Source organism: Orycteropus afer, unplaced genomic scaffold (genome assembly GCF_000298275.1).
Source record: "Orycteropus afer afer isolate SDZICR_OR568_19922 unplaced genomic scaffold, OryAfe1.0 scaffold00040, whole genome shotgun sequence".
NCBI classification, from domain to species: domain Eukaryota; kingdom Metazoa; phylum Chordata; class Mammalia; order Tubulidentata; family Orycteropodidae; genus Orycteropus; species Orycteropus afer.
Genome location: NW_006921627.1, coordinates 11,108,998 through 11,135,968, shown reverse-complemented (window position 1 = coordinate 11,135,968; position 26,971 = coordinate 11,108,998). Strand labels below are relative to the sequence as shown.

General features: G+C 43.7%; 1 protein-coding gene across 1 annotated transcript in view; it reads left to right on the top strand.

Moving 5' to 3' along the window:
- Positions 1 to 26,971, top strand: part of VWF (von Willebrand factor) — a 215,415-nt gene that overhangs the window by 85,592 nt on the left and 102,852 nt on the right. Inside the window, exons 13-18 of the mRNA XM_007937087.2 lie at positions 5,154 to 5,349; positions 6,009 to 6,224; positions 9,582 to 9,822; positions 14,242 to 14,333; positions 16,940 to 17,100; positions 26,850 to 26,953. Coding sequence (XP_007935278.1) covers positions 5,154 to 5,349; positions 6,009 to 6,224; positions 9,582 to 9,822; positions 14,242 to 14,333; positions 16,940 to 17,100; positions 26,850 to 26,953 — 1,010 coding nt within the window. The remainder of the gene's footprint in view (positions 1 to 5,153; positions 5,350 to 6,008; positions 6,225 to 9,581; positions 9,823 to 14,241; positions 14,334 to 16,939; positions 17,101 to 26,849; positions 26,954 to 26,971) is intronic.

The window sequence follows — 26,971 nt, the reverse complement described above, 5'->3', positions numbered from 1 at the left end:
TATATATGGTATTGCTGATTTCTTCTGTATAATTTTCTGTGCTGAGCTCATTATCATCTTATTCATTGCTATTGTTTTAGTATTTGCTAAGTGTTTGTGTTTGTCCTCTTTTTTATTTTGATGGGAAGGTTTATTATTTTCCTATGAGGTTACCCTGTAATTTGTGCTTTTCTTCCCATGTTTAAAACAATCCATTCTATCTTTCAATGTCTTGAATTCCTCACCATTTAGAAGTTCTGTAACTACACTATTTATTCCCTCTTTTTGGTTTGTAGTTGTCCTCATTTACCAACTGATGTCTCTGGTTCCCTTTTTATAGTCTTGTAAGTTTATTTTATTTTGGATACTTCTACAGCTGGGTTGGTTTCTGGATTATGTCATCATGTGTGTTAATCATCAGTTGTTATTTGCTGTTGTTGGTTCTCTGTCCAAAGGACTCCCTTTAGCATCTTTTATAAAGTTGATCTGGTTTTAACAAATCCCCTTAATTTCTGCTTATCTAGAAATCTTGTAATTTCACTCTCATATTTGAGAGACAGTTTTGCTAGATATATAATTCTTGATTGAAAATTTTTTTCTTTTAGGGTTATATATATATATCATCCCATTGCCTTCTTGCCTGCATGATTTCTGTGGAGAAATCAGAGCTTAGTCTTATTGGTTGCCCTTTGTAGGTAACTTTTTATTTATCCCATGCTGCTTTCAGGATTCTTTCTTTGTCTTTAGTTTTGGTGAGTTTGATGATGGTATATCTTGGTGTTTTTCTTTTGGGGTCTGTCCTGTTTGGGGTTTGTTGAACTTCTTGAATGGATATATTCTCATCTTTCATCCTATTAGGGAAATTCTCTTCCCAAAAATCTTTGACAATTTTCTCTGTGATTTTATCTGTTTTTTCCTGTTCTGGGTTATTCCTCTTGATGGTACCCCACATGAATCTTAGGGTTTCTTCATTATGTTTTGATCCTTTGTCTACTTGATCCCTTAACAAAGTAGTATTGAGGTATTTGTCTTCAACCTCATTAATTCTGCCTTCCATTGATTCGATTCTACTCTTTTGCCCATTCAATGTGTCATCTATTTCTGAAATCTTAGTATTAATCATCTGGATTTCTGTTTGTTGTTTTTGTATCATTTCTAATTTTTTGTTAATTTTATTAATTTTTTTCTTGTATTTTCCTAAATTGTTCTAGAGTTTTGTCTGTGTTTTCCTTGATCTTGTCAGTGTTTTCCTTGATATGTCTCTCAATCCATTGAAGCTATCCAAATGAAATTCTTTTGAATTCCTTATTAGGGAGTTCCAATGCTACTTCTTCCTCAGAGATGTTTTCTGGGTTTATATCCTGGTCCTTTGTTTCTACTACTTTATCTTGCTTTATTGTGTGGACTGTGATGGTCTGTTGTCTCTGAGACATTGTCATGTTGCTGAATTTATGTTTAATTTGTGGTTGTGTATTGGTGTGATTCATGCAAGATTTTTTTCTCTTTATTTTGTTTTTATATATCTGTATGAATAAGTACTCTGCTCTTCTATTTGCTGCTTGTTAGCACTTAGGCACTCACCATCTGTCTCCTGATATGATAGAGAATGCAAGTATGTGCACAGATCTGTTAGCTATTTGTAAAGAGCAGTTGAGAGTGAGTTGAGCTGGCATTGACCACTGTCTATCATTGGTCAATTAGTGCAGAAGCAAGTAGTGACCCTCACTCAGTGGATGGGGCTGCAGGAGGTGCAGTTAGGTGTGGGTTGTGTGGGAATGGTTGCTGTTTCCCACTCAGTTATACAAAAAAAAAACAAAACAAAAAACAAAAAACAAAAAACAAAAAACAAAAACAAAAAAACCTACCAAAAAACCAAAAACGAGGATGAAAAACTCAAACTGAATTTAAAAAAAAACAACAGAAATACAACAAATAAGAAGAAAAATTTCAGAATATATTAAAAAAGAATAAAAGAAAGATAATGCAGAGATAGATAGATAGATAGAGAAAGCCACAACAAGGGATGGGAAGAATCAAAAGAAAGATAAAAGAAGGGAACTGGGAAAAGGGAAGAGAAAAGAAGGAGAAGAAGGAGGAAGGAGAGGGAGAGGAGGAGAAGAGGAAGAAAGGAGGAAGAAGAAGGAGAAGGCAGAGGAGGGGAGGGGGAGGAGAAAAGAATCAGGGAAAGGAAAGAGGGAAAAAAAGAAAGGGAAAGATAAAATGAATAATTTTAAAACAAACAAAAACAAAACTGTGGGGGGTGAGGCACTGCATATAGATCCTGCCAGGGCATAGGATAGAGCCCCTGCAGGTCAAGAAGGTGGATGGAGGTAGGGAGATGGCCTCTCCCCTGTTCACCAAGAGGGTGCAAGCCACAGGAGTAACAAGGGGAATATTGTACCTCTTCAGTTGTCAGTCTCCATCTCCAGGGCAGTTGCCCGTGCTGTCCTTGGCAGGCAGAGTGCCCACTCCTAGGTTGCAGTCCAAGCAAGAACACCACCTGCATACACTCAAAATGTCTGCATCAGTTACTTAGAAACATCCAAAAATGGCTGTGCACTCAGGACAGCCACCAGCAGTCCACATGTCTGCTTGTCCCCTTCTCTCTGTTTTCCCTCTGGTTGCCAGGCACCAATGTAGTCCTTGCCCACACAGCCTTCGTGAACAGAGGTGATTCTTAGATTGCTATCAGGAAATACTCAAAATGGCTGTATCCTCAGGACAGCCAGCTCTGTTTGTCTCCTTACTCACTGTTTCATTCAGATTCTTCAAGTTAGTATTTAATCCACCTCTTTATCCTTCCCTTCAAAGCTCAGGGTTCCAGGATCATCTTCTGTATCAGTTTCAGTTGGTTTCTCTTTTGCTTTGTTGCAAAGGGTCTGTGTAGCGTGTCTGCCTATTCTTCCATCTTGTCAGAATTCCTGCAGCCATTTTTTAATTCAGTAATATTTTACTTGAATGGGATACTAACAGTATCGTTTGGTAATTTTCACATTCTGTTTGATCACCTTTCTTTGAAATGGGCACAGATATGGATCTCTTCCAGTTAGTTGGTCAGGGAGCTGCCTTTTAAATTTCTTGGCCTAAGTGATTGAGCACTTCCAGTGCTGCACCCATTTGTTGAAACATCTCAATGGGTATTTTGTCAATTTCTGGGGCCTTGTTTTTCACCAGTTCCTGTAGTGCTTGGACTTTTTCTTTCAATATCATTGATTCTTGTTCACATGCTACCTCCTGAAATGGTTGAATGTCAACCAGTTCTTTTTGGTACAGTGACTGGTTTTTCTTTCCATTTTCTTTTATGCTTCTTGCATTGTTCAAAATTTTGCCCAGAGGGTCCTTCAGTATTACAACTAGAGGCTTGAATTTTTTCTTCAATTCTCTCAGCTTGAGAAAAACCAAAACCAAGCATGTTCTTCCCCTTTGATTTTCCACCTCCAGGTTTTTGCACATTTCATTATAATACTTTGTCTTCTTGAGCTGCCCTTTCAAATCTGTTCAGCTGTTTTACTTCATCATTTCTTCCATTTGCTTTAGCTGCTCCCCATTCAGGAGCAAGTTTCAGAGTCTCTTCTGACATCCATTTTGGATGGAATTCTTGCCTGTCCAGAAGGTGGGTGGAGGTAAAGAATGGCCACACCTCCATTCACCAAGAGGGTGTGGGGTATAAGAATAACAAGGGGAATATCACACCTTTCTAGTTGTCAGCCTCCAGTGTGGTTGCCTGTGCTGTCCTCAGGAAGCAGAGCCTGTTCTTAGGTTTCTGGGATCAGAATGCTACTTGCAGATATTCAAAATGGCAGGGTCTTCAGGACAGCCAAAAGTCCACAGCTCAGTTTGTCTTCTTATTTGCTGTTTTCCTTTCTAGCCATCAGCTACCAGTGCAGTTGTCCATTTAGTCCTTGGTGAGGAGGGCTGATTCTTGGGTTGTTGCCCAGATCACAATGCCACTTGTAAATATTCAAACTGGCCATGCTATCAAGATAGCTGACAGGCCACAGCTCTGTTTGTTTCCTTATTCACTGTTTTCATTCAGGTTCTTCTACTAGTTGGTATTTAATCAGTTCTTTATCCTTCCCTTCAAAGCTCAGGGTTCCTGGATTATCTTTTGTATCTGTTTCAATTGGTTTGTCATTTCTTTGTTGAAGAGGGTCTATGTAGCTTGTCTGCCCATTCCACCATCTTGCCAGAAGTCCAAGATCCTTTTTCCAAATAAGGTCACATTCCCAAGTCCTTGAGGGTTAGGATGTGGACATATCTTTTTTTGGGCCACACCTCAACCCACTATTTATGGCCTCATCAATTGCATGCCAGAGCATAGTTCCCAGACCCTGCTCTATCTTTGAATCAGGACCACCTTTATGGAAACCAGCAGCTGGCCCAGCTAGTCTGTGTGCAAGGCAGTCTGACTTCCCAAATCATCCCTGAATGTGCATTTTGGATTCAGTACTTTGGCCCCAAAAATGGAAAATGAGCCACATGCTGATGGCCTCGAGTTTGAACCCTGGACTCTTCCTGGTCACCCTATGACAGGCTGCCCCAGATTCCTTGCTGACCCTACCTTTTCCCATCACAACCTGCAGAGTCCTCTTTGGTTTGTGGCTTTTTCTCTTCAATGACACTCAATGGCTGACTGAGTTAAATACAGAAAGTTATGTGAGCTCTAGGAGGTCTTAGGCCATAAAAAAACTCAGCCTTGCTTCCTTTACACATGAAATCAATGTAAATGTTCAATAAAGGGATGTTGAGTTTGAACTTGACTCCCATGGGTGGCGGGCCCATGGCCTTCGACCATCTGCCCTGGCAATCTTGGATGGCAGAAAGTTCTACCTGGTTACTTGATCCAGCTTGCACTGCCTTCGTGGCCAGGCAAGTCACTTTCCCTCTTTGGGCCTTAGTTTCCCCATCTTTAAGGGACTAGATGATCTGTAAAATCCCTCCCAGCATGACAGCTCTCTGATTCCCAGTGATTTGTGATCTGGGATGGAACCGGTGAGTTTGTACTACAGTTGCCTTTAATTTTCCTTTTGCAGCCGAGGGCATAACTATGGTTTATTAAATTCATACTTATCTTTCATCTGGGGAGCTTTTTGGTTAAAGCCATGTCATTAGTGAAATGAAACTGTTGCTGTTTTGGCAGCAGCTGCTGCAAGGTGGCCTGACTCTCTCTACAGCTGTCCTCTGTCTATGCTGGGAAGACCTGCGGCCTGTGTGGGAATTACAATGGCAACAAGGGTGATGACTTCCTCACTCCGGCTGGCCTGGTGGAATCCCTGGTGGAGGACTTCGGAAACTCCTGGAAGCTGCATGGGGACTGCCAGGACCTGCAAAAGCATGACAGTGACCCCTGTAGCCTCAACCCCCGCCTAAGTATGTGAGCCTGGTGGGAAAGGTGGTGCTCTGCAGAACCCTGAGGTCTCCCACATTCCAGTACATTGCAAAGGACAGTGTCCCCACTGGGGCTGCGGTGGTGTGAAGTTAGGAATTGGGTAGACCTTTGTTTATACCATCAGCCTTTGATTATCTGCATCTGGATCATTTATTCTTTGAAGTTGCCTTATTGAGCACCTTCTGTGGGCCAAACCTTAGGAAAGAAAAGCAAAACAATGTGGTTTCTGCCCTGGGACGTTCTCAGTCTATTGGATCAACAGCCACACAAACTCAGGCTAAAATTAATGTAAGACAAATGGGCCAAGGGTGGCCATTTGCAGATTCATCTGCAGCACTGCTACAGCCTTACATTAACTTCCCTCTTACCAAGGGATCACTGGGTTCTCTCCCCTTCTGTCAGTGGATGTTCTGGGATGCAGTATTTATTTGTTTAAAGCAAATATAATTAAGAAAGTAAATTGGCTACAGAAGAAAAAACACAATGACTCTCAGAGCCAACAGAAGTAGTTTTCGCAGTCTGCTGCTGAAGGAGAAGCTGGCATGGGGGATGTCAGAGCAGGAACCTTTTTGCTACTCTGGGACATGGGCATTAGCAGGTCCCTGCCATCCCAGGCTTGCTCTTCTCTCTCCCCACATAGCCAGGTTTGCAGAAGAGGCATGCGCTGTCCTGACGTCCTCCAAGTTCGAGGCCTGCCACCACGCTGTCAGCCCCCAGCCCTACCTGCAAAACTGCCACTATGACGTCTGCTCCTGCTCAGATGGCAGAGACTGCCTGTGCAATGCTGTGGGAAGCTACGCCTCGGCCTGTGCCCGGAAAGGCGTGAGCATCGCATGGCGGGAGCCTAGCTTCTGTGGTGGGTGCTCTCCCTGCACATTCCCCCTCCAGGCCACTAAGCCAAATCAGCTGCTGCTGCCCTGTTGCCCACCCCACTTGTCCTTTTCACAGGACTTTCTTGGCATAATTTCATTTGGAAGCAGGCCCAGGGCATTTTGACAGAGTTTGGGGTGTGCCAACAGTTCATTTGTAGCAGTTTCCCTTCCAGTTAACAGCAGTGCAGGGTGATGGGGACTGGCTCTCTTACAGGACTGTCTGGCTATTCTGGCCAACTCCCTGAGGGCAAGTTTGAACCTCCTACCTGGAGACTTAGAACCTTGAGTTTTCTGCTAAGCAGAGGTCTCCTGTGGCCAAATCAGGTTGTGGGTCTCAGATCCGGTGTCCCTGCATCCATTGAAAGTCTGATGGGGACAAAGAGAAATGCATACACAAATCCTTGCATGTAACTTCAGAGAAATCATTTGTGATCTCTCAGCCAGAATCTCTGCCATTATATAATGCATAAAGTCGAATATCATCCTGTCCCCAATTGACTTTAGATTCTAACTCTGCACTTAGATTCCCAGTGCCAGAGTTGGTATCTGCCCCACACTCTGGTCCCTTGAGTGGCTAGATTGTGCTCACTTTGTGTGTGTATGTTGTTATTATTACTCTGGGGATATTTACTGAGTGCCCAGTATGGTCAGGCAGGAACCATGATATAGAGCTTGAATTTTCCTTTTTGAAGCACAGATGGAAACTGCCTCCCTATTAGGTGCTTTTCATACTAACTGAAAGGATAGTTAGATTAGGGCAGGGACAACTGAAGAAGGCTTTCTGGAGAATGTGTAATTGACTATGGTTTTAAGAAAGGTGCTTTCTTGGCAGAAAGACATTGTTTCCAATGGTAGAATAATAGTGGTGAAGCATAGAGGTGGGGAAGTTATGGATAAACTGTAGTGGATATTTTGATTTTAGGAATGAAGTAGATACGTTTAGAGACTAAAATATAGGTGGTCCTAATAGAAGTGGGAAAATAGGAAAAGTAGAAGGAATTAATATCATATATTTGAAGAGAAGTTTCAGTTCTGGCACTCTAGAAGTGCCAATATTTGGGGTCTTATGAGCTAACTCATGTTTGAATCTATGTCATCTCATAAAAAAAGTAAAAAGAGGAACAGAGAAAGAAAATAAGGATTAAGGGAGCAAATACATAAATGCCTACAGTGTGCCCTCTCTCTCCTTTCAGCTCTGGGATGTCACGTAGTCTTGGGCTGAAGCTGGAAGAATCTGAGTCCTTACTGGCGATATACTTTTATGACTTATTAGCCACATGACCTTGAACCCTTCACTTGATCTCTCCATACTTCAGTTTCCTTATCAGTGTTTGCTATTTAGAAATTGGGAAAAGCAAGAGGGAGTAAATGATATGATGTTTATGAATGTGCTTTGGTTGTCCACCAATATTAGAAATTTTGCGTTATCAGTATGCTGTAGCATCAGAATGATCTCACAATCTAGGACATTTTCCCAGGATGATAAGGGCCTACCAAAATATTCTTTAATGTCTCGTGAGCGGCTTTTTTCAGCTTCTATGGAGAGCACAAAAAAGATACGGCTGATGTTGCAGTAGCAGGGTCTGAGATTCAGTTGAAGAATTTCCTGACTCCTGAGGCTTATGGTATGGCAGAAAGTGCTGGGCAGTGGAAAGGACCTTTCTCTGGAGACTTTTAAGGACAAGCAGGGATCTGTCTGTCTGGGTTATGTGGAGGTGAACCAGAGACAAGGCTGGCCACATGGGTTTGGGCTGCTTTTCTGAGCCCAAGGAGAGTGGGCAGGGCTCCTGGGTACTTGCCACCATTCTTTCTCAGCTCAGAGGCTGGTGGCCAGGGCTTACTTTTACAGCTACTATGAATATTCTGCCAGGGAGTTTCTTCTGTAGAAATGGATTCTCACAGACAGGCAAAGGATTTTAATTGTCTCCATCCAGAGGGGTGTGCCCACAGCCAGCTACTTATTTCTTGGACAATAGCTGATCAGGAACAGGAAAGCATTTTGAAAGAGTAAAGTGCTCCCCTCACCTGCCCTACCCTCCCAGTGAAGAATTTCCTCAAGAGTGCTCAGAAAACTATTGTTAACTCAGAAAGCGGGCTATGTGTTGGCCAGAATCCAGGAATGTCAGGTCTTCTTTGGTCTAGACCTATCTCTGGAAAATCCCCTCCCATGTGGAGCCTGTTGACCTGGCTTAGGTAATAATAATAATGATGATGATGATGATTGATGATTATTAATAATGATAACGTAATAATAATGATAATAATACATATATCACATACTGGGCATTATGCTAAACTTGTTACCTTACAACATCTTGTTGTTGTTGTTATGTGCCATCGAGTTGGACCTGACTCATAGTGACCCCTCCTTGGGTTTCCAAGGCAGTATCACTATGGAAGTAGATTGCCCCATCTTCCTTCTGAGGAGTGGCTGGTGGGTTTGAACCGTCAGCCTTCTGGTTAGCAGTCAAATGCCTTAGGCACTATGCTACCAGAGCGAGGTAAATACTATTATTATTGTCCAATAAGGAAGCTAAGCCATCTGATCTGGGTGACAATAATAGCTAATGGAGGAACTGTGCCCTGCACCCAGGTAGTAGGGATCCAGAGCCCATTCCTTCAGCTGATTTACCATTTTGCCACACTTCCTCCTGGCTTCTGTCTGTTGTGGTGTTTCTACGTGGCAGTCCAGGGTAGGTGGGGCTATGAGTTGATGGGTGTGGCCACCTTTGCTGGGGTAGGTGTCCCTGTTCTTTGTGACCAGTATGTCCTCAAAAGCATGGCTCCTAAGTGATTGCTTCCTTTATAGACAACAATGATTAAAAATATAAGCTTCAGGTCACAGAGAGCTAGGCTCAAATTTTGTCTGTGCTTCTTCCTGGGAAGTGTGACCCTGACAAGTCAACTTAGTGTAATTTTCAGTTTTCTTATCTGTAGAAAAGGGGTGATAAAGTCTAACTCACTGAATGAGGTGTAAAAGGCATAAAACCAATGTGAAAAGCAGGATATTCAGTAGGTGCTCAATAAATAATAGCCGTTATTGTTATTATCATAGAGATGCCCCTTGCCCGTCACTCTCAGTTCCTTTTATTATTCATAACTTCAAAATCTGTCAGAATTTCTACTAGGTCTCAGGCTTTGAGTATTCAGAAATGACTCAAGCATGCTCCCTGTGGTACATCATAATTAGGATATAAAAAATACATTGCTGTTCATAGTGGCAAAGAAAGGTAGTGACCATACAGTTATGATTGGGGTCACATTAGCAAAGGGTAACACCCATAGCCCTTGTCTTTTCATTGCCTCTACTGAAACCATCCTTCTCTTCCTATCTTTTCCAGCACTGAGCTGCCCCCAGGGCCAGGTGTACCTGCAGTGTGGGACCCCCTGCAACCTGACCTGTCGCTCCCTCTCTTACCCGGATGAAGAATGCAACGAGCTCTGCCTTGAGGGCTGCTTCTGCCCTCCAGGTCTCTACCTGGATGAGAGTGGGGACTGTGTGCCAAAGGCCCAGTGCCCCTGTTACTATGATGGCGAGATCTTCCAGCCTGAGGATGTCTTCTCAGACCATCACACCATGTGGTAAGTGCCAGCAGCAGCACCAGAGACCTCTAGGATGACAGAGCTGGAAAGGAAAATGGCCCAACAAAGGAAGTAGATTGTCCAGAGAAGCAGAGCTGGGTTTTTACACAAGTCTTCTGACTTCCTTATTGTATGGAGAACTAGAACTCCAGGCTAGCAGTAGGGATTTTTGAGCTTCATTGCCTACTGTCATGTATTGGGCCCCATTTCCTTGCTCTAGGACCTGGTTTCCTTATTCTAGAACAGGAAATGGAAGATCTAGCCCCCATCCCCCTCAGCTTCCTGTTAGTGTTCTCAACCTAAAGCATTTTGAACTAGATGAAAATATATCACAGCAGCATTGGTTTCATGGTACATTAATGCCCTGACTTGCTTCATATGCGTCAGGCATGCAAAATACCTCCAAATCATGCTTACTTCTTGAAGCTCATTGCCTGAGCCCTGGGTAATGGTCACTTTCAGTTTCAGCAGGATGGTCATGGTAACAAAAGAAATTTGCAACACATTTGTTGGGCAACTGCTTACTGGCACCAGGTTCTGGGCTAAGGATTAGTGACAGACTTCCCTGACAGTGTTCTAGGGGAGATCAATTAAAAAGCCCTGGAAACAGAAAATTTTAAGCATAATAAAAGTAGAGAGAGTAGTATACAGCACCCTGATGTACCCCTCACCAACTTCAATGATTACCAGCATTTTGGCATTCTTATTTTATCTATTCCTTCCTAGTTTTGTCTGGGATAGTTTAGAGAAAACCTCAGATATTATACCTTTTAGTAAATACTTCACTATATGAAACAGATAAATACTTCATAATATAGTCATAAATATCATCATTACCCTAAAAATTAACAATACTGTCTTATTAGGATCTAATGTTCAATCCATGTTCCCTTTCTCCAGATTGTCTCAAAATGTCTTTTCATAGTTGGTTTGATAAAATCAAAATCCAAACAAGGTTTTCACATTGCATTTGGTATGAAACTTTTTCTAAACACCCCAGAGAGATTAAAGGAGCTCTGGTAGCACAGTGCTTAAGGCATCTGACTACTAACTAGAAAGTTGGTGGTACAAACCCACCAGCCACTCTGCAGAAGGAAGACTGGGCAATCTACTTCTGTAAAGATTTACCACCTTGGAAACCCAATGGGGTTCACTATGAGTTGAAATCAACTCGATGGCAGTGGGTTTGGTCTGGTTTTGGTTTCCTGAGAGATTAATTCTTAACTTTCTAATGTCATGTATCCAAAGCAGGTGGTTTACTTTCCTATTCAAGCAATTATCTCTATTGGACTTGGATTTCAGTACATTGTGTCTGTGTCTCCTCTCTAGACTGTGAGCTCCCCAAGAGTAGAGATTATAACCTAGGTCCTGATGCCAGTACTTAACACAGGTCTGGCACAAAGTAGGTACTCAATAAGTGCTTGCGAGATGAAAGAACTATAACATCTGTGATACTTGCCATATTCAGCTCCAAGCTCACTGCTATTGAGTCGGATCCGATTCATAGTGACTCCTCCTTGGGTTTCTGAGGCAGTATCACTACAGAAGTAGATTGCCCCATCTTCCTTCCAAGGAGTGGCTGGTGGGTTTGAACTGTAGGAACAAAAAAACCCCTCATTCAGAAAAGGAAAGAATTGCTTCCATTTGGGAGAAATTAGGGAATGCTCCATGGAGGGGGTAACTTCCAAACTCAGGAAAGATTCCCACAGCAGAGGTGGGTACAATGATGGGATGAGGGTTTTCTAGGTAGAACAGGGGCCCAGAGACAAAAACACATAAGGAGTGTTCAATATACTGTAAGGTAAGTCTTCTGGTGGGACCATATGTTGTATGAAGGAAAGATAAGACTAAAGGGAAGTTGGGACCAGGTTCAGTGTTCTTTGAAAGTTAGAGTTGGGACTGATGCTTAAGCAGCAGGTCGTGGGAGCCACTGGAAAGTTTTGGGCAGGGAGAAAACAGGATCAAAGTATAGCTTTAGGGAGTGGACTCTGGACACCAAATGAAGTGTGTAGGCAGGGAGGCCAGTTAGGAAGAGGTTGAAGCAGATTGGTCAAAGGTAGTAAGGCCCTGGACCGAGTAATAGTAATGGCAATGGAGAGTAGGGCAAAAAAGCTAGAGACACTGGGGAAGTAAACAGACAATTGAGATGTTTGGTAGGAAGAGGTATTAGTGAAGATGGCTTTTCATCTTGAACTTGAGTGCCTGAGAGGAGAGAGATGCCAGGAGCAGCAAGAGGGCTCTCCTGGGGCAAAGCAAGAATGATATGGTATTTAGATTTTGCCTTAATGGTTTTGAATTACCAAGAGGGCATGATGGTGAATGAATGGGGCCAAAAGCTTGAATGACGAGTTTGGAACATGAGTGAAAGATTTGATTGAAAAGATTTGTATGGAGGTAGCAGTTATAGCCAGGAGAGTAGCCAGGCTTGCTAAGGGGAGTGAAATGAAGAGCAGAAAAGAGGACGAGTCCAGAACTTTTGTGAATGGTCAGAGGGGCAGGGAAGGAGAAAGAGGTTCTTGTGAGAGAGGCCAAAGAAAAAGGCCAGTGAGAAGAACAGCACTAGGACAGTGCTGGGAGCTCTGGTGGTATAGTGCCTAAGGCATTTGAGGCTAACCAGAAGTCTGGTGGTTCAAACCCACCAACCACTCCTCGGAAGGAAGGTTGGGCAATCTACTTCCATAGCGATACTGCCTCGGAAACCCAAGGAGGGGTTGCTCTGAGTTGGATCCGACTCGACGGCAGTGAGTGAGTTTTGAGGACAGTGCTATTATGAAAGTTAGGGCGAGAAGGGAGTAATCACATCTTTTTTTTTTTTTTTTGGCACCCACCTCTCCTCCCTCCCAGTAATCACATCTTTTGTTGGTTTAATCTTCTGGTCTTTGTCCAGTGGTTGTATTATTATAGCTGTGTGGCTGCACTTTTCCAAGTGTTTCTCTCTGGGACCTTAAAACAACATTGTGAAGCAGGCAGGGCTTGCTTTTTTAGTAAGGAATTTGAGGCTTAGAGAGATTATTACTTTCCCAAAGTCATTCAGCAAGTGGCTGGAACCCAGGGACTCTTGAACCAATGCTCTTTTCCTATCCCATTGAGAACAGGCTGTTGAATTTAGTAATCAGAAGGCCATCATGGCCCCCATGTTTCACCAGTGTGGTATGGAAAGAAGCCAGAATGTAGGAAGCTAGGGTGACTTGGAGGGCAGCAAGTGTCACTGGTCATTTTACCATATCAGTGGTACAGGGAAGGTGAGAGATGGGGGGCAGCAGCTTCTTTTTCACAGTTAGTTCACTGGTTACTTTCATGATTGTGTCCTGTTTTGGTGTCTCCCCTTCCTGCTCCAGCGCTGAAAGTGATGGACCATCCCATCTCTGCCCTTCATTTAGAAAATTAGATTTCTTGGAGAATGTGTGCCAGGGGGAGCTCAAGGCTTGTTTTTATTTGTAATTCTTTAGACAATTCACCATAGAATGAGCCCCTCTAGGGCAAATGCTGGTGATGCCCATAAAAGGGCAGTAGCTTTTTGTCGTCAAGTTGATTCTGACTCATATATGTCAGAGTAGAGCTTCACTCTGCTCTGGGATTTCAGTGGCTGTGATCTTGTGGAAGTAGATCAGCAGGTCTTTCTTCCATGTTGCTGGGTGGATTTAAAGTGCCAGGTCACTGCTTGGTTAAGTTACTCTGGTTCTCTTCCAGAGTCCTATACAGGTAGGACCCGTCTTGTATTGCTCATGGCCCTCACAGATAGAGAGATATGGATATGAATTTCAGAGATACTTAGAGAAGGTAAAGTCTTGGTAATGTATCATATACAGTGAGGGAGGGAGGGGAGTGCCAGGGATGATCCCTGGGTTCCTAGTTCGTGAAAATAGATGCATGATGGTATTATGCAATAAATTCAAGCCCTGAAAGAAGACTTTGTGGAAGACATAATGAGTTTAGTTTTAAACATACTGAGTTTGAGATGTCTTTGAGACACCAAAGGTGGCTATTATGTAAACTTTGGCTATATAGGTCTGATGTTCAGAGGAGAGGTCTGAGCTGCTGATGTAAATTTATGAGTCATTTCTATAATTGAAGCTGGGGATGTGGATGACAGCATGGTGTGAGAAGAAGAGAGAGAACCTAGGATGGACCTTGGGAATGCTAACATTTAAAGGCCAGGCAGAGGGGAGTGAGCTACTGTTGAAGTTAAGAAGGCAACCAGGAAAGTAGGAGGAAAACCAGGAGAATTAACAGTGATGAATAATGTTGAAGGGGATCCAGAGGGCAAGAACTGAAAAAATTTCCATTGTTTTTAGTGACATGAAGGCCATTCATGATTGAGAACTTGATTAGAGAGGGTGGAGAGTGGGAGGTAAGGAAATAGCGATAGCAGGTGAAGACAACTCTTGCAAAGTTGGGCTGAGATTTTTCTCTTTGTAGCTATTGTGAGGATGGCTTCATGCACTGTACCATGAGTGGACTCCCGGGAAATCTGTTGCCAGACATCCTCAGCAGTCCCCTGTCTCACCGCAGTGAGTATTTTACCCTTGGCAAGGCTCTCTGCCTCCCTCTTCCCAGACTTTGAACCTGTGAAGTGGGAGAAAAGCTAGGCTGCACTATCTGTGCAGTGAACATTCACGCATGGGTTTGGCTTCCTCTAGGTTTGTCTCAGTTTCTGTTTACATGTGAATGATGTTCAGGCCTAGGCACGTCTTTGCATGTGTAAATCCAAACTATTGAACAAGAAATATTTTATTTTGGGAAGGTAAAAGACTGAGTCATCTATAAGACAGATTCAATGAGACCTCTGTTTTGCTCATAGTGACCTAACCCAATGAACACCTGTGAGTTGCCTTACTTGTGATGAAAATCACCCTCCTTAAATGGCCTGGATCTTTTTTCCTATGGAAATGCTGATGAGGATATCTCTTTAGAAAGCTTCTCATATAAAAGAAGGGTTTGGGCCAATTGCTTTTAGCTGAAGGTCTTAATAGTTGCTGTACTAGTTAAGGACATGTCACAAAAGGGAGAAGGGGGAGAAGGAGCTGACCCAGTGCTAGTAGGACCATATTCATGTTTATAGATCATATGGGTCTTACTTGCTTCCTTATTTGCTCCTTGCTTAGAAAGGACTCTTACGCTAAGAGAGTGGTGCCTTTAGGCAGATAGTTGGGCTATTTTCAACACCAGGTTCACCTCATCTCTCTTTATGCCTCTCTTTCCATGACACACACTCTGTCTCCAAGTGACCAGCCATGTTGCTTGTTTCTCAGGTTGTCCTGGGTGAGACATTTGCTGTCCTGGGTGACTGAGTGAGGAGCATCTCTCAGCCTAGAGTGGGAGCAAGATCCCAAGCATGTGGGTGGATCACAGGTTGAAATCAGAACTTGTGACCCCATGATCACCAAATTCTTCTGCCTATTGCCTTCTGTTGCCTTCCATCTTGTTGCATTCCCTCTCTAGACCAGTCTTTAATGCTTTTTTGCCTCTTGTTGAATGTCTTCCAGTCTAGTCCCTGGATGGTATTATCTTTTTCAAAGTCAAGAAACTTCTAGAATTCTGTGCAGATTTGGAAAATTCATTCAGCCTTTTGGAGTTCCAGCTTCCTAACTTATGGAAGGTCAGAAATTCTAGATTGCCCACAGGAAGTAGTAAGTGATTGAAATGATGCTAAGCACCCTGGGATATTGAAAGAAGGGTGCTGTCTCAATCTTCCACTGTCATAATTTATTCAGTCCACTGTGTATACTAACTGTCAGAAAATGTGATTGACCAATGAGCAAAGTAGGTAAAAATACCTGTCTTCATGTTGTAAATGTACTAATGGAGAGGAGAGAGACAGACAATCAACAAATAAATAAGTAAAATATATAGTATGTCAGATGGTGTTATGTGTTCCAGAGAAAAACAAAGAGAGAGGGAAGGTAGGAGTGTTAGACGGGGGAATGAGATGTCACCATTTTTAAGTAGAGTGGCTGTGGAGGGCCTCCCAGAGAGGATGAAATTTGAGCAAAGACCTCTTTAAAGTCTTTGTGGCTGAATAACTTTCTCTTTCTACAGTAGTTATAACCTTTTAGGAATAGTCCTGTTGGGTTCCACTAAAAATCCTTTTTATCTTAAGTCTGAACATTTCTGCAGTGTATCCTGGTTCAATGCATCCTACGTCAGTAGGATCAAGGGCGATGAAGAGTGGGGACATCAGACAAATGCTGGGATTGGGAGGGTCACCATTAGTGTATGCCAAACGTCAGAAGCTCAGACAAGTAGTTGAGGCTGCCTTCCCTGTCCACTCAGGGCTAGATTCAGCCAAAGTTCAGCCAATGCCTCATCTCAGGGTGTGGGCAGCTCCGAGAGTCTTAAATTGAGTGACTGCACCAAGGGGACTGTCTTAGTTGTTTAGTGCTGCCATATCAGAAATACTACAAGTGGACGGCTTTAACAAACAGAAATTTAATCTCTCATGGTTTAGGAGGCTAGAAGTCTGAGTTAGCTTTCTGACTTATGGAAAGTCAGAAATTTTAGCTTGCCCACAGGAAGTAGTAAGTGATCTAAATGATGCTAAGCACCCTGGGATTTTGAAAGAAGGGTGCTGCTCCATCTTCCACTGTCACCATTTATTCAGTCCACTGTGTGGTGGCTCTAGGGAAAGTCTTTCTCTGTCTGTGTCTCTTGGTCCTAGAAGAATCCCAGAGCAAGGACCCTTAGTCCAAAGGACACACTCCACTCCTGTCTCCTCTTTCTTGGTGGTAGTAGGTCCTCCCTCTCTCTGCTCCCTTCTCTCTCCTTTTATCTCTTGTAAGATCAAAGGTGTTGTATGTTACATACCAGAGAAGTGACCTTTACATCAGATCAAGGGTGTGATGGGACTTTGAATCACTTCAGTTTGGTCATCCCACCCTTCAATCCTCTTAAACCTGATTGGCTTATCACATCAGATGACATCATGGGGTATCATTACATATCTGCCACATTACATCATTACCTAACTGCTAAACCATTGAGAACCAGGACCCAGTCATGGTTGATACAAGTTTTGGGGGGGGGGGCCACAATTCAGTCCATGCTAGGGACCAAAGGACAGTATCATAGATCGATTTACTCCTTCACTCATCACTTCTTTGATTTTCCTACCTCCAAGGCAAAAGGAGCCTATCCTGCCGGCCTCCCATGGTCAAGTTGTTGTGTCCCGCTGACAACCCACGGGCTGAAGGACTTGAGTGTGCCAAAACCTGCCAGAACTACGACCTGGAGTGCATGAGTACAGGCTGCGTTTCTGGCTGCCTCTGCCCCCCAGGCATGGTAAGATGGTAGCCACCCCATAGCCACAAAATGTTGGCAACCTTCCCTTCCATTTTCCTACAGAGTAGGATGAGTGAGGTGGGCTCTGGAGCCAGGGAGAAGAAGAAATAAGAGCTAAACAAGTAATGGGGTGGGGGGTGGTGGTGAAGGGGGGAAGAGGTTGGGGAGAGTCCTCTGAGGCACAGTTTGTTGCCAAAGTCAGGGAGAGAGCTGGTAGGAAAATATCTGGGGTTGATCCTGATGAGATCTGACAAGTATGTAAGAATTTAGCTCACAGGGGTGCTAAATGTAGCAATGAAATTTTTTCCAGAAAATACTTGCAAATAGGAGCAGGCATTTCCACTAGAATTTTCCAGCACCACCATATGCGTATAACTTTCTCATTCAAGAGAAGACATTGATGTCCCAGCCATTCTACTAATAAGGCACAGGCCCAACAAGTCGCTTCTCCACACAGCCTTATTTCCATCAGTAAAGGGAGTTGTGAAGTCCTGGACAGCTCTGAGCATTCCATGCTTCTGGGGCTGGGGCAGCTCTCACAGTGTGTGGCCAGCAGTTCCTCGGAGCCATGTACAGTCCACGACTATGCTGGTTTGCAGCCATCTGGCTCTTTTGTGCATTCTACAGGGTTGTGCTGAGGTGAGGTTCCAAGTATGCAGAGTTTTCTTACCTTCAGGACTTTGAACCAGTTCAGTTCAGTCATGGCTTGCAGAAACAAGGGCTGCTACACATTGCATAGCAATCAAATTTTTTGACCCAAGTAGAGAACAGGCAGCAATGCCCCACTTAAAGATGGTGTTTGAGCATGCCTCTTTGCATGTGTATTGGCTGCCATCTTTAAGCTGAGCACTGCTGCTGGTTTCCTACTTGGGTCAAAATCTGACGCACATGAGATTTGGTTGCTATGCAGTCTGTATACTTGCCTTATTTCTTTTGGACATGAGTGAACCATTTTGAACCAATTTGAAGCTCTGTTTACTTCTCTCAAGTCTAATCTTAGGCTGGTTTTATATTAAATATATTATACTTGTGACCCAGAAGGATGCAACTTCTGGACTTTTCTCTTTCAAATGCTTCTCGCTTTCTTGCTTTCCCTGATTCCAACTCCTCATACTCAAAGTGAGTGGTGAGAGGTTGGGGTGGGGGTTGTAGAGGCCAGGATGGGAGAGGGCAGGTGTCTCTCACAAGGCTGAGGAAGGACATTAATGATGCTGAGGCCTTGGCTTGAGGGGCAGTGCCCTGGGCTGTGGGAACTGTCATGTTCTGTAGGGAGAACTTTGGCCCATCACTGTCCCTTAGGAAGGCTGGGATTGGGGTTTGTGCAGGGCAGATCCTCTATCTACTTTCCTTCCAACACTTTGTCTTCCAAAACAGAGAGACTAGCTCGTATTAATTCTATCTGAGGGCTGCCCTGCCTTGGCCTTTGAGGATTCTGGAAATGTCTTTGGTAATAGGGGAGCTAGAAATTGGCCTGTTAGCATCCCCCAACCTGAAGGCCTTGCTTGGTACCTTAGCAGAAGGTGGAACTCAAGAAAGGTATAGAGGGGAACTCAGGAAGAGAAGGAGAAGCTTCTTTATGGTTCTTTTTATTCCCAGGCCTCTTATTTTGAGTGTCTCAGAGATTTTGGGGGACATAGCTCACCTTCCCTTCACCATATTATCTGGAGGAGAAATTCTCCTGACAATAGAGAAGACTCAGGCAAGGAAAGATATCACTCAGGAGATTATGTCAGCATCAGGGACCCCTTAAAATAAAATTTTCTTTTCAATGAAGGAAGAACAAAAATATTCTTAAATATTACTAACCACAATAATTGCATTGTTGTCCTAAGTCCCAAGAGGAGCGCTAGCCCCGAAGTCTAGGATGTGGTTCTGCCATAAGGACCTCATTTGGCATTCCTCTGGCTGCATTCTGAAGACCTGTCATAGAACAAGGTGATGCTCACCTCGACAGCAGGGAATTACAATGAACTCAAAAGCTCATATTGCAGGAGATTGGGTTATTTTCACAACTGCTTCATTGTGATGCTGACAAATGTGCAAATTGTTGAGGCCAGATTTGGCTGCACAGAAAAGGCCGTGTAATTTATTAAGTGCATGGAGTGTGCTGGCTGCAGCGTAGGACATGTGTTCTTGGCCACAGTGCAAACAAAATGGGGCTGGAAACACCCTCTTCAGGCCCATCTAATGGTGCAGACATTATACTCAGGGGCATTTCTCTGTTCTGCTTGTCCCCTGGGTGAAATAGTAAAATTTTGGTCTGTTACCAAGAGTGTGGGGGGAAGGGGTCAGGGATTCTTTACATTGAGGATTATAAAGGGGAGGGAAGTAGCGCTTTCCTGGGGCCAGCTCTACTGAGAGCAGAAAGAGCCCCCCCCCCACCACCACCCCCAGGAGTCAGAGTTGGAGGGCTGTGCTGTCCATCTAGGTTTCACAACTTTCTGGCTAAGTGATCTTGCACAATCACTCATTCTTTCTCCAAATCTCAGTCTCCTCATCTGTAACATGGCCTGCATCATTCCTGTTCTGCCTTCAGCCCTTGTTGGCTGTGGGCACAAAGGAGATGAATATGCAAGCATATAGAATAGAACGCTACAGGAGCGTAAGAAATCACTTTACTTTTTTATAAATAATCAAGGCTGAGACTCAGAGGCTTCTATCAACATCCCTCCTGTGCACATGATAGGCTGGTAAAGGACTGGTTTTCTTGTTTCCAGTCTATTGTGGGCCAGTGCTTTAGTAAATACAGTAAAATGAATTGTCTGAAAAACGAAATGGAAAGCAATGATATACAAAATACGAGTCCTCTCCTTGATTTTTCTTATTAGATACAATAGACATGATATCACTCTGTCAAATTGCCATCACGTTTCCTAAACATTCTCAATTCTTGTTGCCATATCATCATGGAGCAGCCTGAGTTCATGGCTCACACCGTGAACAGTGTTAATCTAGGCTGATAATTGCTTCTTCTTCCTTCAGGCCAATGCTCAATGTCCATTTTAAGCTCAGCAGCACCTGTTTGTGACTTGGCCCAGGCTTGACATCTGATCAGAGCAGAGGTTTCTGGTTCATCTCACAAGCTGAGACCCTGTCTGCTTCTGCTACAGTTGCAAAGGCCTCTCTGTATATAATGAGGAGAATGGGGCTGCAAAAACAGCAAGGAGGCCACATGTTCTGACCTCCTCTAATCCCACAAGAGGAAGGCAGAATCACCATCAATAGCACAAGGCCTTTTACTGCAAGTCCAGACATGCTGCCTCCCTCCAGCCCTTTCACCAACCGTTCCTCCCAAAGCACCCACCACCTCTCTCCTGGGTTCGATAATTCACTGCAGTGGCCACACAGAACTCACAGATTATGGAATTTATTAGGGAAGCACCAGGCTACAATTCAAGTTCAGCAAAAACGTTCAGTCTCTCTCCCAGCCCACCGTCTCTCAGCCAAGTCTCTCACAGTCTCTCCCCCAGGAGTGCATGTCCTTCGGTGTCTTACTCAGCAACACATGTCTCTTGCATCTCTTTCCCAGCAGCACATGTCTCTTTCCAGGGCACGTGTCTCTTTCAGCAGCATGTCCTCCTCAACCAGCAGTCAGAGAGAGTTCTGCCTCTAGGAGGCCTCCTTTTGAGCTTGGCAGAGTGGCCGAACCAACCAATCATAACAACAGAATTCTAAGCACCTGAGCGTGAGCCTCCCATAACATTGCATTGTGCCACACCCAACAGAAAAGCCCAGGTAGATAACATTTACAATCGGGAGCTCCTCAGTTGCTCATTCCACCACTGAGTTTACAATGACTTATGGGTAGAAAAGCCATACTAAGTAATTTACTACACTGCAGGGGCTTTTGAAAAGTGGTCAGCATCATAATAAAAGTTGGGTAAGATACTGTGTGGACAAGGCATGGTTTCTGATGTTTACCTAAAACCCAAAAACCATGGCGTCTTAATTTTCTCAACTATAAAATTGGATTGCAAGGGTTGCTGTGAAGACTGAAGAGGACAGAGGCAAGCACATGGAAGGATTAGTAACCACTAGGTCTCTGGGTAAGGAGCTCTGGTGGTGCACTGGTTAATGCATTTGGCTGTTGACCAGAAGATCAGTGGTTCAAACCCACTAGATGCTCTGTGGAAGAAAGAGGAGGCAGTCTGCTTCCATAAAGATTTACAGCCTTGGAAACCCAGTGGGGGTCACTATGTGTTGGAATTGACTCGATGACAGTGTGTTTAGTTTTTGTTTAGGTCTCTGAGTAGCACAAACAGTTTGCACTTAACTACTAACCTAAAGGTTGGTAGTTTGAACCCGCATGGTGGCACCATGGAAAAAAGGCCTGGTTATATGCTTCCATTAAAATTAAACCAAAACCAAAAACTAAACTCATTGCCATCAAGTTGATTTAACTTATAGCAACCCCTCTTTGGGTTTCTGAGGTGGTGTCTCCACAGAAGTAGATTGCCCAATCTTCCTTCCGAGGAGTGCCTGGTGGATTGGAACCGCCAGCCTTCTGGTAAGCAGTCAAATATCTTAAATACTACACCACCATTAAAATTACAGCCATGAAAACACTATAGAACAGTTATACTCTGTAACACATGGGGTCGCCATGAGTCAGAACTGACTCAATGGCCATAGATTTCTTTTTTAGTAATTGCTATTCTTTTAAGTTTGGAAGGAAAACCACGAGTCATATTAAGAACAGAGAAGCTATAGGAAATTATCCAGCATGCCCTAGGAGCAACTTTGCAGACCCCAGTTTTAGATTCTGAGGTTAATAAAATAAGGTGGTTGAACTAGATTTCTCAAGTCTTTTTGTATAATTCAAAAAAACTTGGGTGAACTTACCTGAAGCACCTCTCCTTTAAGTTAGAATATTAACAGTTTCCACTAGGTGGCAGCAAAGCACAACCCACTGCACATTGTCAGGGCCTCTAGATCCTGGCCTGAGTAGTTCTATTCAGAGCATCCTAGAGTGCAAAGCTAGAAGGAAACCTTGGGATCTCCTCTTTCACTCTGTTATATCACACATGAGGAGACTGAGGAAAGATAGAAAACAGAACCATGGTGCATAGTTATTTACTGGGAACTCTGATCTCCTTTTCCTAGACCTAGATAAAAGAGCATTGGCTCTTTTATCTCTACTGTCTGCCTCCTGGATTAGGCCACTAGATGCTCAAATATTTGGGTCTCTGGGGAAAGGGTAGTATGGCTCTCTGGGAGACACTACTCCCCCTCTGAAATCTATTGGTACCCTGTTCTGGAGATTTTAGTATTCCTCTTGGGACCTGGGAAGGAAGTGTGTTATGTCTGTGTCATTTTGGTTTTCTCACTGGCCCAATGAGGAGACTGGAAAGACTTTGGTGTTGTTTTTTAACCTAGAGCTTGGGTTCAGGGATCTATCCAGAGTGGGCTTCACATGTGGGCATTGTAAATCCTGTGAATGTAATTTTAAGAGGTCCAAGAAAGCCCTCCTGTTTCAAACTATCTCTTGCACTTGCCACAATTTGTCACCTAATCAGACTTACTGAAATATAATTACCATAGATTCATTTTGGTTAATATGCAAGGTTTTTTTTTTTTTTTTAAATCTTAAAAAAATCATTTACCTTTGAGTCAGCTCTCGGTTTTCAATGGCTGATTTTTTCTGAAGTAGATTGTCAGCCCTTTCTTTGGAGGGACCTCTGGGTGGAGTCAAACCTCTAACCTTCCATTCGCAGCCAAGCACATTAACCATTCACACCACGCAGGCACTCCCAAAGTTTATAAGGTCATAAACCCTCATGAGAAGAATTGTTCACACTGGACAGTGAGTTATTTAATCAGATTTCTTTTTTTCTAGTTGAAATCAGCTGTGAGCTGGAAGTATTGATGGGATAGGGGTACAAACTAGGAACGCTGGAAGGCAGAAATTATTTTGGAGGATGGGTCATATTGAGTCTGGGGGTGACACTGGGGGAAGACTGGAGCTGCCTCCTCTGAGAAGCAGCAATTTCTTTCCCCACTTCATAATTTTTCTTGGGGCTGATCATGATCTAGGACCATGGTCTCAGCTTTAGCCACTCTTACTCAAGATGTCATGAGTTAGTGAACAATGGTAACCAATATTACTGCCATGTTTTCTTCTGAAGTCTTCATCAGGTTAAGTGTATTCTTAAGTCTTCTGAAGGACATTACAGACTTTGTGTTTTTATCCTTTAGGTCTTCCAAAGGGACAAACCCTAGGGAAATTCTTCTCTTCATCTTAAGTGTGAGCCTCAAGTTCAGTTGGGTACTGCTGTACTATCTTATGTTCTCTCCATGACCAGTCCACATCTGACCCTAGTCGTTTCTTGCACTAAGGCTTTCTCTTTCTATCTCCATGAATTTCTTAATGTGTCGGGATTCTCTGGGCTGGGCTGGTGTTATTTCATCTTTTCTCCCAAGTCAGGAAGCCTCATGCTGAAGTGGGGATTGAAACCACCCCCACCTTTTTAAAAGTGATTAATAATGATTTCTACATTTAGTTTTATTGTTATATGTTTATAGACATTGATAATCAAGCTTGTACTGATCTCCTGTTCTGAAGACAGTCTTACTCTGCAGCTGGGTATTTCTTACCCTATCTGGAGTCTGTGCCATCTGATATTATGTCTGCCATTTTTTTTTCTTTCCTCTTGCAAAGCATTGTTTTCTTTCTGCACTGTTTGTTTCCAGCCTCCATTCATGACGTGAATCTCTCCCTGCTTTTCACCTTAAGCTATGCGCTGGCTCTGAAAGTGGTTCTTTTCTGTTTTTTTCTTCCCCGGTTCATAGTGTTGTTGTGTGCTGTCGAGTTGAGTCCAACTTACAGAGATCCCTTGTGATGGAGTAGAACTGCCCCTTTCCTCTCCCTTTAAGGTTATACTTTGTCTCCTCTCCAGCTCTGACTTGCTGATCTAATCCACACCACTGGTGCCTTTATTATAGCAGTCCTCATTTAATATCAAGGTCCTATTTTAATATTGCAATCTATCAATTAATAATCTCCTCTTACTAAAGTTAGGGCAGATTAGTCAAATTTAGTGAGATCATGTGGTTTGTCAGCAGGAGGGGGAGGAGGTCATGGCTGTGGTGGTCTTGGCTGTTGTGGTGGCAGTGCAGTGGTGGCAGTGTCACCTCATGGCCAAGTGGAGGTTTAAGTTTAATGCCTATCTGAGGAGGTCTGGGTTTCCTTGGAGTTGCATCTGGGCAAGGGGAAGGGCTGCCTGGGCCATGGATGTGGACTTTTTGTCAGTGGGTTGAAGATCCTCTAGAGAGGTTTTAGAGCCCTCAACCCATCCTGCTAGAAGGTCAGAGGAAGCACCATGTTCTTCCGAGATGAGGAGGGCTCACTTTCCTGGAATCCACCCTATGTATCATTTTGTCTCAGGTAATGCTTATTGCTGGAATGGTCTCCGTTAACCATAAGAGTGAGTGCTGGAGAGCACAGCAAGGCTTCCCAGCTGAATGCAACAGTCATTCTGACAGAAGCCACCAGGTGGCAGGCCTCAGAGTTAAGTCAGAGCTGACAAAGCTTGAGGGGGTGGGATGTGAGCACTAATTGTGACAGAGCCTTTGAAGACTTGAACAGAGAGACATTTTCTGGCCATTTCTGGTTCCTGTCTATCTGCCATCTCCCCTACTGGGCAGCTAAGCTCATTGGCAGGAGGTAAGAGCCAGGAGGAATGTGGTTGGCCTGCATCTTCCTTGCCCCCTGCACTTCCATACTGCATTATCACTTAGACTTTAAGGGAACTTGGGGCTATCTTCAGACATTGGGTGAAGGTGGTTTTTAAGTTGTAGACATTCTTTTTCTTATCATCAGCTCCCTTAACACATACCATGCACACACACATACGCACATGGACACACACACAAACGTTGGAATTTAGCCTATCATCCTTGACACACAAGCCCTTTGCTCAATCCGAGACTCTCTGTTCCTAGGGCTTTGTCTAATTCCAAGCCCTGGGAACTCAGGCTTGTCTGGGGAGTGACTGGATTACATTGGTCCTGAGTTTTTGCCCCACAGGTAACTGTAGAGCCAAAGTGGCTTAGTTCGTTCATCTTGGGGTGACTCAGGGTTCCTTTAGATCCCCCAAGGTTAGGCCAATCCAGAATTTGCCATCTGGAGCTGAGACAGAATGTATGTACATCTTGGGGTCAGAGTGAGTTTGGCCAGTTCTTCCTGAGTCCATTGAAGCTGGTGGTTGTTAATTCTTACCTCCTCCACTCTTACCCCATCCCCAACAGACCGAGGAGTGTAACATGCTCACATAAGTAACCTTTTAATGGGTGGAGGACAGGAAGCACAGCATGTCCCCATGGAGGGGGGTGTAGTTGAGTATCATGGGATTGGGTGAGGAGGCAGCATGTATGGCTTGAAAAAGCTCCAGCTACTGGTCTGGTACCAGTAAACCAGTTGTTGTCAAGTTGATCCCAACTCATGGGACCTTATGTGTGTCACAGTAGACTGTGCTTCATGGGGTTTTCATAGGCTGATTTTTTTTTTGAAGTAGATCTTCTGAGGTGCCTTTGAGTGGGCTTGAACTGCTACCCTTTTGGTTACTGGCAGAGCGTGTTAACCATTTGCACCACCTAGCAATTCTAATTGTAATATTCAGCTCTCAACCCAGGGTATTAAGTGCACTATAGTTTTATTAAGTATGTTGTTCATTTTATTCAATTATAAACATAATACATCCTCACTGAAGACCACTTGGAAAAAAAGTTTTTTAAGGTAAAAAAAAAAAAAATTTCCTCACTTCCCAATCCCAGCAGCATACCATTTAGGGAAAACTTTTCTATTTCCTACTAGTCTTATGAAAAAAAAAAAACCTACACACACACACACACACACGTATACACACACACATATATATACATATATAGATAGTGTTTTATAACTAGGACCATATATGTGTGTGTGTATGTGTATGTACGTGAATCTGTGTGTATTTGTGTGGATATATATACATACGTACACATATATAGCTTTCTTCTTTGACAAATTAACAACACAAATATTTCCCACATTACAATTCTTCCAAAGGGCCATTCCAGTATCTCCACTAATCCCATCACATTGAGGCTCCATAATGGATTTAATCATTTTTTTTTGGTTGTTTCTAATTTTTTTGCATTGCTAAATAAGTCTAATCTTTGTCCATATCTCTAAGTATTTCCTTTGGAAAAACCCTCTGAGTGGTATTACTGGGTGTAAGGATATACATAAGGACCTCTGGTGGCATGACGGTTAAGCACTTGGCTGCTAGCTGACAGGTTGTTGGTTCAGACCCGCTCAGTGGCTCTGCAGAAGAAGGATGTGGTGATCTGCTCCTGTAAACATTACAGCTTACAAAACCCTATGCAGTAGTTCCACTCTGTCATGTGTAGTCCCTATGAGTTGGAATGGACTCAGTGGCACCCAGCGACAAGGATATGCTCCTCAAGGGAGTCCTCACCCATGCTACTGAAGTGTTTTCACAAAGGTGTGCTGAGTTCACTGCCCCAGTGGGGGCTGAGAGGGAGAAAGTAGGCAGACTTTCAGTATAGATAGGAGTCCATGCTCACAAGCCCCGGTCTGGCATGGGCTCCCTGTCCAGGGCTGGCCTGTGGCCGAGGTGGTTCCCTTGGCTCAGTCCTGAACCTGAGACTGGCTTCCCTGTTGGGCTCAAGCCCCACATGATGCATCCCTAGAGGGGCTTTAGATCATTCGCTATGGCTTCCACGGCTTTTGGGTTCTTTTCCATTAGGTCCGACATGAAAACAGATGCGTGGCCCTGGAAAGGTGTCCCTGCTTCCACCAGGGTAAAGCGTACGCTCCAGGAGATACGGTGTCGATTGACTGCAACACTTGGTGAGGGTCTGGGAGAGG